The sequence below is a fragment of the Tursiops truncatus genome, chromosome 15 (assembly GCF_011762595.2).
Source record: "Tursiops truncatus isolate mTurTru1 chromosome 15, mTurTru1.mat.Y, whole genome shotgun sequence".
NCBI lineage: Eukaryota > Metazoa > Chordata > Mammalia > Artiodactyla > Delphinidae > Tursiops > Tursiops truncatus.
The window spans coordinates 444,198-456,040 of NC_047048.1; the positions used below are offsets into that span (position 1 = coordinate 444,198).

At 50.7% G+C, this 11,843-nt stretch overlaps 1 protein-coding gene across 10 annotated transcripts in view; it reads left to right on the forward strand.

Annotated features, from left to right (window-relative positions):
- SUN1 (Sad1 and UNC84 domain containing 1) overlaps window positions 1-11,843 on the forward strand; it is a 51,889-nt gene that overhangs the window by 31,057 nt on the left and 8,989 nt on the right. For 8 of the 10 annotated variants that reach the window (XM_073791784.1, XM_073791786.1, XM_073791783.1 and 5 more), the window contains 9 exons: window positions 404-497; window positions 1,299-1,357; window positions 1,506-1,651; window positions 2,513-2,689; window positions 5,463-5,549; window positions 6,978-7,021; window positions 9,019-9,187; window positions 10,587-10,841; window positions 11,569-11,653. In XM_073791784.1, the coding sequence (XP_073647885.1) occupies window positions 404-497; window positions 1,299-1,357; window positions 1,506-1,651; window positions 2,513-2,689; window positions 5,463-5,549; window positions 6,978-7,021; window positions 9,019-9,187; window positions 10,587-10,841; window positions 11,569-11,653 (1,116 nt within the window). The remainder of the gene's footprint in view (window positions 1-403; window positions 498-1,298; window positions 1,358-1,505; window positions 1,652-2,512; window positions 2,690-5,462; window positions 5,550-6,977; window positions 7,022-9,018; window positions 9,188-10,586; window positions 10,842-11,568; window positions 11,654-11,843) is intronic. The other 2 variants (XM_033840966.2, XM_073791781.1) reach the window with 2 other exon arrangements.

Genomic DNA, 11,843 nt, shown 5'->3' on the forward strand with positions numbered 1-11,843 from the left:
TTGATGTAACGTGTTCCATCCTTTATTACTTAGAAATGCTAACATACTGTGCTTTTGGCTGCATGGCATTCATTGTTTCTCCAGTGTATTGGGTGTTGTTGTAAGTACTGTACTTGAGAACGCATGGGTTTGGTGTTTACTCTTTTGTATCTTGTCTTGTGTATGACTTATTGCTTTGTGGCTTATTTACGTTCCTGTGTTTGAGTTATGGATATTCCTGCTGTGATGACTAAGCATTGTCCTAATATACTTCATCCCTAACTTCCTTCATCTTAATATACTTTCAAAGCATCTGTTAGTGTATTTCCTTATGCTGCTAGCTTGGCCTTCACAAAACCAGTCCATTAGGAGTTTGGTTTTCCTACGAACGTTTCCTTAGAATGTGTGGTGTTTTCTCTTTTAGGGAAGGCAGCATCTGAAGTATTCTGGTGGCTTGGGGTTGGATGGTACCAGTTTGTTACTTTGGTTTCTTGGCTGAATGTGTTTCTTCTTACAAGGTAAGGAAACTGATACCATGTCAGCTTGGTGTTTTAAAGAACTGATTTTGTGCTAATTTCATGGTATCATTTGATTTAATCATTTTATATTTTGCAAAGTGCTTTCATAGTCTTAATTTTTCAAACCACTCCTGTTAGAAAGGAAAAGCAGGTGTCATCCTTGAAGAAAACCGGATGCGCAACGTTTAAGTGACGTGTCCAGGATTACACAGCTGGGAGGGTGTGCTCGGGACTGTAGGCCTGGACCTTCTGGTGCACTTGCCCCAGCACCAGGTTGCCTCAGTGGGTCGATGACCAAGGTCCTTAAGTGCCCTCCTGTGCACCCAGCCCAGCGTGTTGGCAGTTAACTGACCTGCTGGGTTGTTCACATGGGCCTGGGAGACAGCACCGTGTGGCCAGGTTTTCCTTCAGGCAGCCACTTACCTTGTAGATAAAACTAACTGCATTTCTCAGCCTGTGACTTCCACTTTAAATTAGGGAGGGGGTATTTTGTATAAAATTATCTAGAGAGGTCATATAGAATAGTGAGCCCTGCCTTTTACTTTTTCCAAGTTAAATGTTTTGATTTTTTTTTTTTTTTTTTTGCGGTACGCGGACCTCTCACCGCCGTGGCCTCTCCCGTTGTGGAGCACAGGCTCCCGACTCGCAGGCTTAGCGGCCGTGGCTCACGGGCCCAGCTGCTCCGCGGCACGTGGGATCCTCCCAGACCGGGGCACGAACCCGTGTCCCCTGCATCGGCAGGCGGACTCCCAGCCACTGTGCCACCAGGGAAGCCCTAATGTTTTTCTTTTCATTCCTTAGGTGCCTTCGAAATATTTGCAAGTTTTTAATCTTGCTCATTCCAGTATTACTTTTACTAGGTAAGTAAAATTTTACTTTGTTACCTAAGATGACTAATATGTACACGTGCATATATATGTAAATCAGTGAAAGAATTGAACATTTAAGTACACCTTTTGAAAAGCACTGTATGTACATGTGTGTACAGTTGCTTTTCTCTCCTTCAAGGTGCAAGTATTTCATTATGGGGCCAGGGTGATGTTCTTTCACTCCTGCCTGTGTTAAACTGGATGCACAGCCACAGAGCACAGAGGGTGGATGACCCTAGGACCATGCTCACACCCGACACTTCGCACCTGAACCAGCCTCTGCAGGTAATCAGTTAGGATGTGCTCTTCCCTGGCGTTGCCAATCTGTGTTCTCCAGAGTAAGTTTCCATATTACTTGTAAACTGCAAGGTAGTTCAGCTGGGCACTCTGTCTTAGAAAATATTTTAAAACGTCAAATAAGCATGTCTTACAGCTCCTTAAATGTTCCGAAACACTTCAAGTAATGCATACAGGCGCACCTCAGAGATACTGCGTGTTCAGCTCCAGTATCATACGAATTTTTTGGCTTCCTGGTGCATATAAAAGTTATCTTTACAGTGTACTGTAGTCTGTTAAGTGTGCAATAGCATTATGTCTAAAAAAATAGCGTACAGACCTTTATTGACAATACTTTATTGCTAAAAAATGCTAACCATCATCTGAGCCTTTAATGAGCTGTAATCTTTTTGCTGGTGGAGGGTTTGAAATATTTTGAGAATTACCAAAGTGTGACACAGAGACACAAAGCGAGCAGATGCTGTTGGGGAGATGCGAGGACAGACTCACTGGACGCAGGGACCCCACAGACCTTCATTTGTGAGCCATGCAGTGTCTGCGAAGTGCAGTAGAGCGAGGCGTGCCTGTATTCCAAGCAGTCTCATTACTTAGTTCATTTTCCGTAAAGAAAAGTTTTCATTACTTTGGAAAGTATAGAAAGCATAAAGAAGAAAATAAAAACCACCCACAGTCTGCCGCGTAAAGGAAATCGCTAATGATGGACGTTTTCCTTTGGGGGTGTGTGTGTATTGTAGTTGACGTTTTCCTGTAATGCTCTGTTTCGTTGTTTTGGCTTATCCTGTACTGTACTCTCCTTTGCCAGGTTGACCTTCTCATTTGTGTCACCTTTGGAACCTCTTACTGTTTCAGGTTGGCGATGAGGTTTTCCACTGGCATCGGATGAGTGAAGTGGAAAGGCAGGTGGCTGCATTGTCGGGACAGTGTCACAGCCATGACAAGAAGCTTGGAGAGTTGTCAACCTTGCTCCAGAAACTGCAGGCGCGGGTGGACCAGGCAGATGGCAGCAATGAGGGGGTGTGGCCCCCGGTGAGGAGCGTGGTGGGGGCAGCGTCTCAAGGGGGCTGGCACTGGTGGGCTGTCGGGCTCCCAGGTGATGCCACCTTGGAGTTCTCGGGTGTTGTGTTTTCCTTTTGGGGACAAGGAATAGGAGGGCCCTGCAGTGAGAGGTGGCCGCACGGATGGCAGGTGGGTTCCTGGCCTGCAGTGGCGGGGAGCTGCGGTAGGTGCCCCCGGAGGAGATGCCACGTCTGAGGCCAGGGTAGGGGGTGGGGTGCACCCTGGGAGCAGGCAGGGTTGGGGGAGGGGGTGGAGGCGCGTGGGTGACGCCCAAGAGTGAGGTCAGGCTGCGGCGGGACAGACGGGTGTCCCTATCCTGCGTTTTAATTGGTGAATGGATTGAACACAATTCGATGAGATTTTTCTGGCACTGAACGGAAAAGCTCAAATTTGTGATTTAAAATATCTCAAGATCATGAAATAGTTAAGTAGCTACTATTCCTTATGAAACCGTAGGCCTGTATATACATGTCTCACTTATTTGGTTCTCAAGGAAAGGCTTGTCAGTCCATTTTCCTCAAAACTGATGTGTATTTTCTTAAGTTCCACAATAATTCAATTTAGGTATTTTGGATTGAAATCTTTAAAATAGGCATTGCCCCTTGTCTCCACAAGTGCTTTTCCCTGATCCTGTTTTCTCAGCAAAGAGCCCACTACCCACCCAACTGTTCGCACTCCGACCGGAGGGGACCCTCCACCCCTGATCATGCATGTCTTGTCAGCCTGCGGACCCCTCAGGGCTCCCCGTGGCCCCACCATGCTCTCGAGCAGCCTGGCTCTGCCTGGCTTCGACGGAGCCTGCCTCGACTTGTCTCGGGGTGGGTGCCCCTTGCCGGCTGTTTCCTGACTGGGCTCAGGAAACTGAGCTCTCGTGTCCCGGCATCAGCTTGCGCCCCTGTTTGTAGCTGCCGCTGGCTTAATCCACTGTGTTCCACCTGTTGGGGGCAGAATGTGTGAATCTTCTCGATTCCGGTCGGGTCCCTGTAACGTGCTGACAGGCACTGGTTCCCAAAGTTACTAGGCGTGTTCCACCTTCTCTGCGTGGCCCCCGGGTGCCTGCTTGGGGTTCTCACATCCAAAGGCCACCGGGCGTCCTGCGTTGATTCCTCACTAGTTGCTTATTTTTGGCTTCTCAGCCGTAGAACTGAGATGATTTCAGTGAGATCCAGTTAACACCGTTACGAGTGTTCTGTTCCTTGTTTTAAAATGAGATTCGAGATGTGCCGAGCTGAGTGCAGATTTAGCTCATCCTTCCCACGCTGTCCTCCACCACTTACCCCTATTCAGGTGTGATTGTGACGGTGACCCTGGAAGGTTGAAGCTTGTTTCTGCGGCTGCCACACACTGGTGGTCAGCGTGCTGACTACCTGTTATCCTTCCCTGAGTGGCTGGCACAGGTTGATCCCACGTGTGTCTCCAGGAGAGTGGGCCACCTGCTGCATGTGGCTGTGCGAGTTTAAAGTAACTAACACTTAGGGACTTCCCTGGCGGTCTGGTGGTTAGGGCTCGGCGCTCTCACTGCCGTGGCCCGGGTTCCACCCCTGGTCCGGGAACTGAGATCCCACAAGCCACGAGGCCCCCCCACCGCCACACACACAAATTAACACTAAGTAACATTTAGCTTCTCTTTCAGTTGCCCCAGCCACACATCAGGTGCTCCGGGGCACATGTGGCCGCCATGCTGGGCAGAGGCCGTCCCGCTGTGCCCAGGGCCAGCGGGCTGTACAGTAGGAGACCCGGCCTGGCCGTGAGGACGTGCAGCCGAGTCCAGCGGCTGACCCTCCCGCATCCCAGTGCCCTGGGGTCATCCTCCCAGCTGCCCTTCATCCCTTAGCTTTGCTTCACCTGATTTGTCATCTTATGTTTTTATAAGTCATTGTGGTTATATTTTGGAACAAGGTGGGGTATAAAATCAGTGGATGAAACTCCTGTAATAAGAGTGTATAATGACTTACTGTTTTTCTTTCTGACTGGATTTTAGTGGTTCAGAATGTGCAGGCGTTCTTTGCTGCTGGTGGTGTCTCCTGTGTGGATGTCCTTTGATTATATAACTGGCAGAGATTTTTCTAGACCTTCCCAGGGAGTGTATCTGATACGCTTACTCCAGATTTACCTTCTAAGAACTGCTGAAGAGATGGGTGGGGATGTGCTGGACAAAGGCTGTTTTCAAAGTTACTTATGTTGAGAAAAAAATCTTATTTTCTCTCTGCCGCTGTGCTGATCACCTGTGTCCCTGAGCCGGGGGGTCGGGGGGGGAACGTGCCTGTTGGCCGCCTGATCTGAGCTTTCTTCCCCTGATCAGCACTGTTCTGAGGGCTCTAGCACCGGTTCTGATGACCATTGAGATGTCACACACTTTATACGAATATGAAAGATCAAGAAGGAGTGAGTGGGCCCTTGGTGGTTGTGGTGTAAGTCTCTGGGTACAGCAGGTGCCTGGGGAGTGTGTGTTGAATGAATGGTAATTGCTCTGCTGTCCATGCAGGTGTTTTTGATAATTACCAGTCTTCTTAACGAATATTCTGTGACTAGAAAAGCTGTTTGTGCCTTTTATCTTAGGGCAGGTTTCAGAGGCGGAGATGAGGACGTCACTGAGGTCACCCCCATGGGATGCTGTGCCCAGCTGTGACCACAGTCTCTGGCTGTTGTGCTGTGTAGAAACAGCGTGGCCTGACTGGCCAGGTTTGGGCTTATTTGTTGCTTAACTTTCTCTACCATTTGTTCATTCATTTTCCTTTTCAAGACCGACTATGTGACTCTCCGCCAAGAACATGAATTGCGCATCTCCAGCCTGGAAGATATTCTTGGAAAACTGACAGAAAGATCTGAGGTATTCATGCTCTTGACCTTTCACTTGCAGCCCCAGCACCGTGATTTCCTTGAGAAGCGTCAGCTGCAGTTACTGTGCTCACAGCCCCCAGCCTTTAAAGTGCTTCTTTTAGGGTGTTTGCTGCCATCCTTTATAAAACGAAAGGGAAATATTCTTTTTTTTTTAATTTAAAAAAATTTTTCTATTTATTTATTTTTATTTTTGGCTGCGTTGGGTCTTCATTGCTGCGCGCGGGCTTTCTGTAGCTGCGGTGAGCAGGAGCCACTCTTCGTTGCGGTGCGCGGGCTTCGCACAGTGGTGGCTTCTCTTGCTGTGGAGCACGGGGTCTAGGCGTGCGGGCTCAGTAGTTGTGGCACGCGGGCTTCAGTAGTTGTGGCTCACGGGCTCTAGAGCACAGGCTCAGCAGTTGTGGCGCACAGGCTTAGTTGCTCCGTGGCATGTGGGATCTTCCTGGACCAGGGCTCGAACCCATGTGCCCTGCATTGGCAGGCGGATTCTTAACCACTGTGCCACCAGGGAAGCCCCCATTGTGTTGCTTTAATGTTTTGTAAGTGTGTCCAGCTCACTGGCTCCCAGGTGGGGGCGGTTCTCCTCGCTGTCACCCAGCCTCCACAGGGTGACGGTGTCTGTGGGCAAGGGAGTGAAGGTTCACCCTGGACCTTCTGACCGGGGATTTTCTGGTCAGAAAGCCTAGTCTTGTCAGGTGTCGGGCAGGCGGAGGGAGGAGACGGCACCTGCGTGGACATGGACAAGGACTGGGGGCACCGAGTGGGTGGCCTGGACCCCCTGATGGGCCTCAGGGGAGACGCACAGCCCTCGGGAGCTCAGGACTGGCCGCTGCGTTGCTGACAGTGTCAGAGGGGAGCAGTTCAGTCCATCCGTTGATGAGATGTTTCCAGGGTGCCTGAGGAGGAAGCGCACCTCCGTGAGGGAGCTGGCGTTGGTCCTGTCTGTGTCGCCCGCCTCTGTCGAGTTACGGCCTCCGTGGCCGCTGGGCCTCGGCTCGCGTGGGGCGGTGCGCGCCCGCGCCTGTGAACAGGCCGTGTTAATAAGTCGTGCCTTCATGTGTGAGTCTGCCGTCCTCCTCCTTGTCCAGCCACGCTGAAAGCACTTACCCGAGGTGGTGGCGGCGGCAGCGGCGGCGTCTGGCTTCCTGGCCTGCGTCCTGGTTACAGGAGCTGCTTATTTTGTATGACCTGTGCACCTCTCTAAGTATACGTTGTGTGTCGTCTTTTAAAAATCTGCTTTGAAAAGTGAACATCCCTTACCTGCCTGCCAGCAGGCAGGTCTGGGCTTTAAATTAAGGGGGGGAAAATCCTAGATGAATATGTGTATTTCTATTTCTGTTTATAGAGTCAAGTATATGATTTTATGGAAAGTTGGTATGTAACTTGTGTATTTAAACGGATTGTTTCTCCTACATTTTAGGCCATCCAGAAGGAATTAGAACAGACTGCACTAAGAACAGTCAGGTAGGATAATTCCAGATAAATTCCTCTTCTGTCTTCTGTGCTCCTCTCTGTCACGTGGGGCTGTGCCGTCCTTAGCAAGGGGCACTGTTTGCACCTGGGATGACTGGGCTGTGTTGGTGGTAACAGTCCCAACTGTTGTCTTTCTGGGAGACCCTTCAGGGCACCTGAGGATGGAGGAGGGGTCGGGGAGCTTGTTACCATCCACCTCCATGCAGCACCAAAGACAGCGGGGTCCCCGGCTTTGCTCTGGGGGGAATCCCTGCCCGGATGTGCCGGGAGGGTCCTCAGGGCCCGAGGAACGGGCCGTGAGTTCATGGCACAGCGTGGAGTGGGCTTCCTGCCTGGACCTCTGCTGGCTCTGCGGGCATCACAGTTCAACCCTGGTCCCCCGCTCGGCAGCCCCTCGAGGGGGCCAGACATGCGCCTTCTGAGCTGCAAGGCTCTCACCAAGGCTGGGCCTCCTCTGAGCCCTTTCTTTGTTGCTAAACAGCCCTGGTCCCTCAGCAGTTTCAGGGGGGTGGCGTTTGGTCCCTCGTAGCCTGGTTGCTTTTCTTCCGCACGTTTGTCAGCTTCCCTGAAGTCCCCTGGCAGCATGGAGCTTCTTCCTGTCTCAGAGCCGCTCACCGTTTTCACACCCTTGGTTTTGTCACCTGGGTTCTCTCCACCCCATTATCTGAATAGGACACTGTTACCCTTTTGTTACTCCAGCCACTCCACTCACCGGCTCAACGCTCAACTCAGGAGAGAGCAGATGACGAGCGTTAACCTCTCATCTTCCCGCTCTCGCTCCTGTGTGTTTCTCTGGGTCCTATCGTGTGATTTGAGACCTCACCCACCCTCCTCTCGGGATGGGTATGAGTGTTAGCACGCTTTTAACTTTCCTTTAGAGCCTTTACGTATCAAAACACCTTTTGGCTGAAGCCATGTGGCTCCTGCAGTGTTTACCCCAGAGTGCACTCTGCTGAGATATGAGCTGTTGGTGTCTCAACAACTATAACTACCTATAGACAACTATAAATGTAATATCGTACTATTTCATCATGTACGATGCCTACATTAAAATAGGGTTGTTAATGTTGTAGTTTATCTTAGGACAGGGCCGAAAGCAAGCTCATCCCGCGAGATGGACTGTGCCGAAGCCCAGCAGTAGAGGGCTGCCGCCCGCTCAGGCAGAACAGCGCCGTCTGTCCTGCTGCGGTGGCTTTCATTGGAGCATTATCTAGGTTTACACTTTAAGACTTGTTTTCTTAACCCTTCAGAAGTGCCAAAGCAGCACCCTGTGTTTTGATTAATTATACAAGCAATAATTCGCTTTCTTGAGAACCTGCCGTGCTTTGTCCTTGAGCGCAAAAGCAGCACAGAGTTCCCACCATTATTTTGATTAGACTGAAGTAGCACAAGGACATCTCCTTGCGTTCCCACCACTGATTATACTAGGACATCTCATGGATCAGTGCCCAAAGCACTCAATGCTTCTCTGCAGACCCCCGGTTTGCTGGGGGTGCTCAAAGCAATCAGGACTGTTTGCAGTTCTGGCTTATTCGCCAGCCCCCAGTTTGCTGAGGGGGGGCTGATGGGTCACGTCTCCTTTCCATGTCCTCAGTTATTCCACTACAGGTAAAACCCTGAAGCCATATGTTTTTAGTTTTCTCTTCCAGTAGCATGAAAAATTCATATTTAATTTTATAGTGATTATCAGTAAACACTGTCACTTCTCTGAAGTCTTTTTCAGAATTTTAAGGCGATAGGTACAGGTTTAAATATTAAATAGTATATGAGAGTCCGCACCAGCACCCAGAGAAGCATAACCGCTGCCCATGGCAGGTTTGGCCCCCGCCCGGGCAGGTGTGCGTGTCTGTGTGCGTGCGGACCTTGAGGTGGGAACAGTCTCCGGGGCCTTGGCTTGAAACTTGTGTGCTGCTGAGGGACAGGGTGGTGTGTTCACAGCTGACCTGCCCGGGGAACACGGGCGTTTCTCCTGCACGTGCTGTTGGCAGGACTGACCTATCCTGTCGTCACCCCCGCTGCAGCAGAGCCGACGAGGAGCCGCGCCTCCTTGCCGTGGCCCGGCGTCTGGAGCAGGAGCTGGGGCGTCTGAAAGCAGGCTTGTCCGGGCGGCAGCGGTTGGGAGCCAGCCGGGAGGAGGTGGACGCGGCATCCGAAAGAGTAGGTGTCCTCAGCTTTACGTTTTGTTTTATCATGGAAGATAAAAACGCTCGAGTTGATATGTTTATTAAGTTAATTTCAACTTTCTTTAAAAATTTTGTTTTACTATATTTGAAGTTTTTAACCATCTTGAATAGAATAATTAAAAATTCAGCTCCCCTCGAATTCCCGCCTCTCCAGTGACACAAGATGTCTTTCCTTCCTTTACACACGCATGGCCAAGGGCTCACCTTTATTGGGGGCGGGGCCAGTTGTGTATCTTCTCACCAAAGTAGAGTCACGCTGCGGTTTCGTATCACATCCTCACGCCACGGACATTGCCTCAGGCCTCTATCCACGTGCAGAAGAAGAAATCTAGACATTCATAGCTACGTGAAAATGGAAACACGGACATTGGAGTGGCACAGGTCATCCTAAGTCAAAGGCGGATGGTTGTTGGGGAGGAGGTCTCGCAGGCCCAGGGTGACAGTTTGCGGTGCAGGGAGCTACTGAGGCCGACGGGGCAGTGCAGCAGAGATGTGGCCCAGCCCGGCAGGCAACCCGTCTCCCTGAATGGGTTTGCAGGTCACATGAATGACTGCTCCTCAGTCCTCAGGATGGCGAGGTGGTGACAGTCTCCTCCGGGGCTGGCTCGGGACACAGGTGTCCTCATGGCTGGGGGACTGTGAATGCCTGCAGCCTTTGGGGGGAAGATCTTGAGATGGTCATGGGTCACAGAGGCACACAGGCTTTGAGACGAGCAGCCACTCTCCTGGGACTCCGGGCGCAGAGGTGAAAGCGCCAGTGCAGGGGCCACGGACGAGTGTGCAGTGTTGTGACAGTAGCACTGAGGTGGCCCAAGTGCCCGCGTCCGGGCCGCGGCTGAGCTGTGCGGCGGAGCATTCCAGAGCCTGCAAGTGAGGAGGTCGATGTGCTCGCTTTGTCACAATGCTGTGCTTTTCCTGGTGCTTCTGCCCCGTCTTCCGCTCTCTGTGGGGCAAGGAGAGGAGCTTATACACATAACGGTGTGTGTGTAGAAATAATGCACTTGGACGCTTCCAGCCTGCGTAAAGTTACGTTTTCAGTTGTGTGTGTGACTGTTTCCTTCTCAGACTGAGTTTGAAGACGAGGGGCCCTGTCATCTGCACCTCACCTGGGGCAGGGCCCCTCTCCTGCTGTCCCGTGGGCACCCAGGGCACCTAGGCTGTGCTCTCCTCTATCCCTGTTCCCCTGAGTGTATTTCAGCCTCTTTGGAGGGTTCTTAAGTTTCGTATGAAGGGAAGAAACCGTGTCAAGTTTCCATTATGGATTTTGAACTGCTGTGTGATCTTTCCAGGGTATCTAAGGTGACAGAGTGAAGAGTTGAAATGATTTCGCTAAAACAGTAGATTCATGTTATATTCACCAATGATTTTACTAGGTGGACGCCCAAGTCAGAGAAACTCTCAGACTCATGTTCTCCGGAGATCAGCACGAATCTTCTCTCGAGTGGCTGCTCCAGAAACTGTCTGCTCAATTTGTAAATAAGGATAACTTGCAGATTTTATTACGAGATTTAGAGCTGCAGATACTGAAGAACATTACCCACCACATTTCTGTGACAAAACAGATGCCAACTTCTGAAACTGTAGTATCTGCTGTGAATGGAGCGGGCGTTTCTGGAATAACAGAAGCGGTAAGTAGACGATGAGAATTGTTTAAAATACACATGGTAGTGAAACTGATCATCTAGGTATTAAGCGAGCAGATTTTTAAATTTATTTATTATGCACGTATGTATGTATTCAGCTAGCTAGCTGCGCCTGGTCTTAGTCGCAGCGCGCAGGATCCTTAGTTGCGGCACGTGGGATCTAGCTCCCTGACCAGGGATCAAACCCAGGCCCCCTGCATTGGGAGCGTGGAGTCTTCCCCACTGGACCACCAGGGAAGTCCCAAGCTAGCAGATTTTGATGTTTTGTTCTACGAATGGTCTTCTAGGGATGTGATTATGATATAAAAAGTGCTTAGCACCATGCAGGGTGCTGGGAACGGTAAGCTTCGGGTGTTATTGTTATCACACTACTTCTTAGGAGTACTTTATACTTTATTAATCTTTTTGTCCCAAAGACTTGGTCTCCCTGGGTGGCCACATACCTTCTGGAATTACACAAAAATTTCCCATAACACAGTCCCAAGTTACCATCTCTAACGCTAGTCCTTGCTTTGTCCACTTTTTATGGCACTGGGGGTTCCGGCTCTGAGACTTTCTTGCCTGTGTCTGAGCCGGGATCCCCGCAGTTGAGAGCAGGACTGAAGTTTGGGATTGCTGAGACAGCCCCCGTGCCTGTTGTCCCCAAATAGAGTTAACTGAAAACATGTCCTTCATTTCTGGGGTCGTCTCCGTGTGTGCCTCCACTGCCCAGCAAGCGCGTGCCATCGTGAACAGCGCCCTGAGGCTGTACTCCCAGGACAAGACTGGCATGGTGGACTTCGCCCTGGAGTCCGGGGGTGAGTGCCAGACCCCTGACCCAAAAGTGCTACTGTCAGCGGGAGACCACTCAAGAGGCTGTTACCTGCCCCACGCCCAACAGTAGGGAGCTTGTTAGAACTTTCAAAGATCTGAGAAAGAGCATTATTCTAGGCGGGCCCCTAGTGTTCTGCCTCAGAGCACAGCCAGGTTCCCCCAGGAGCTCTGGTG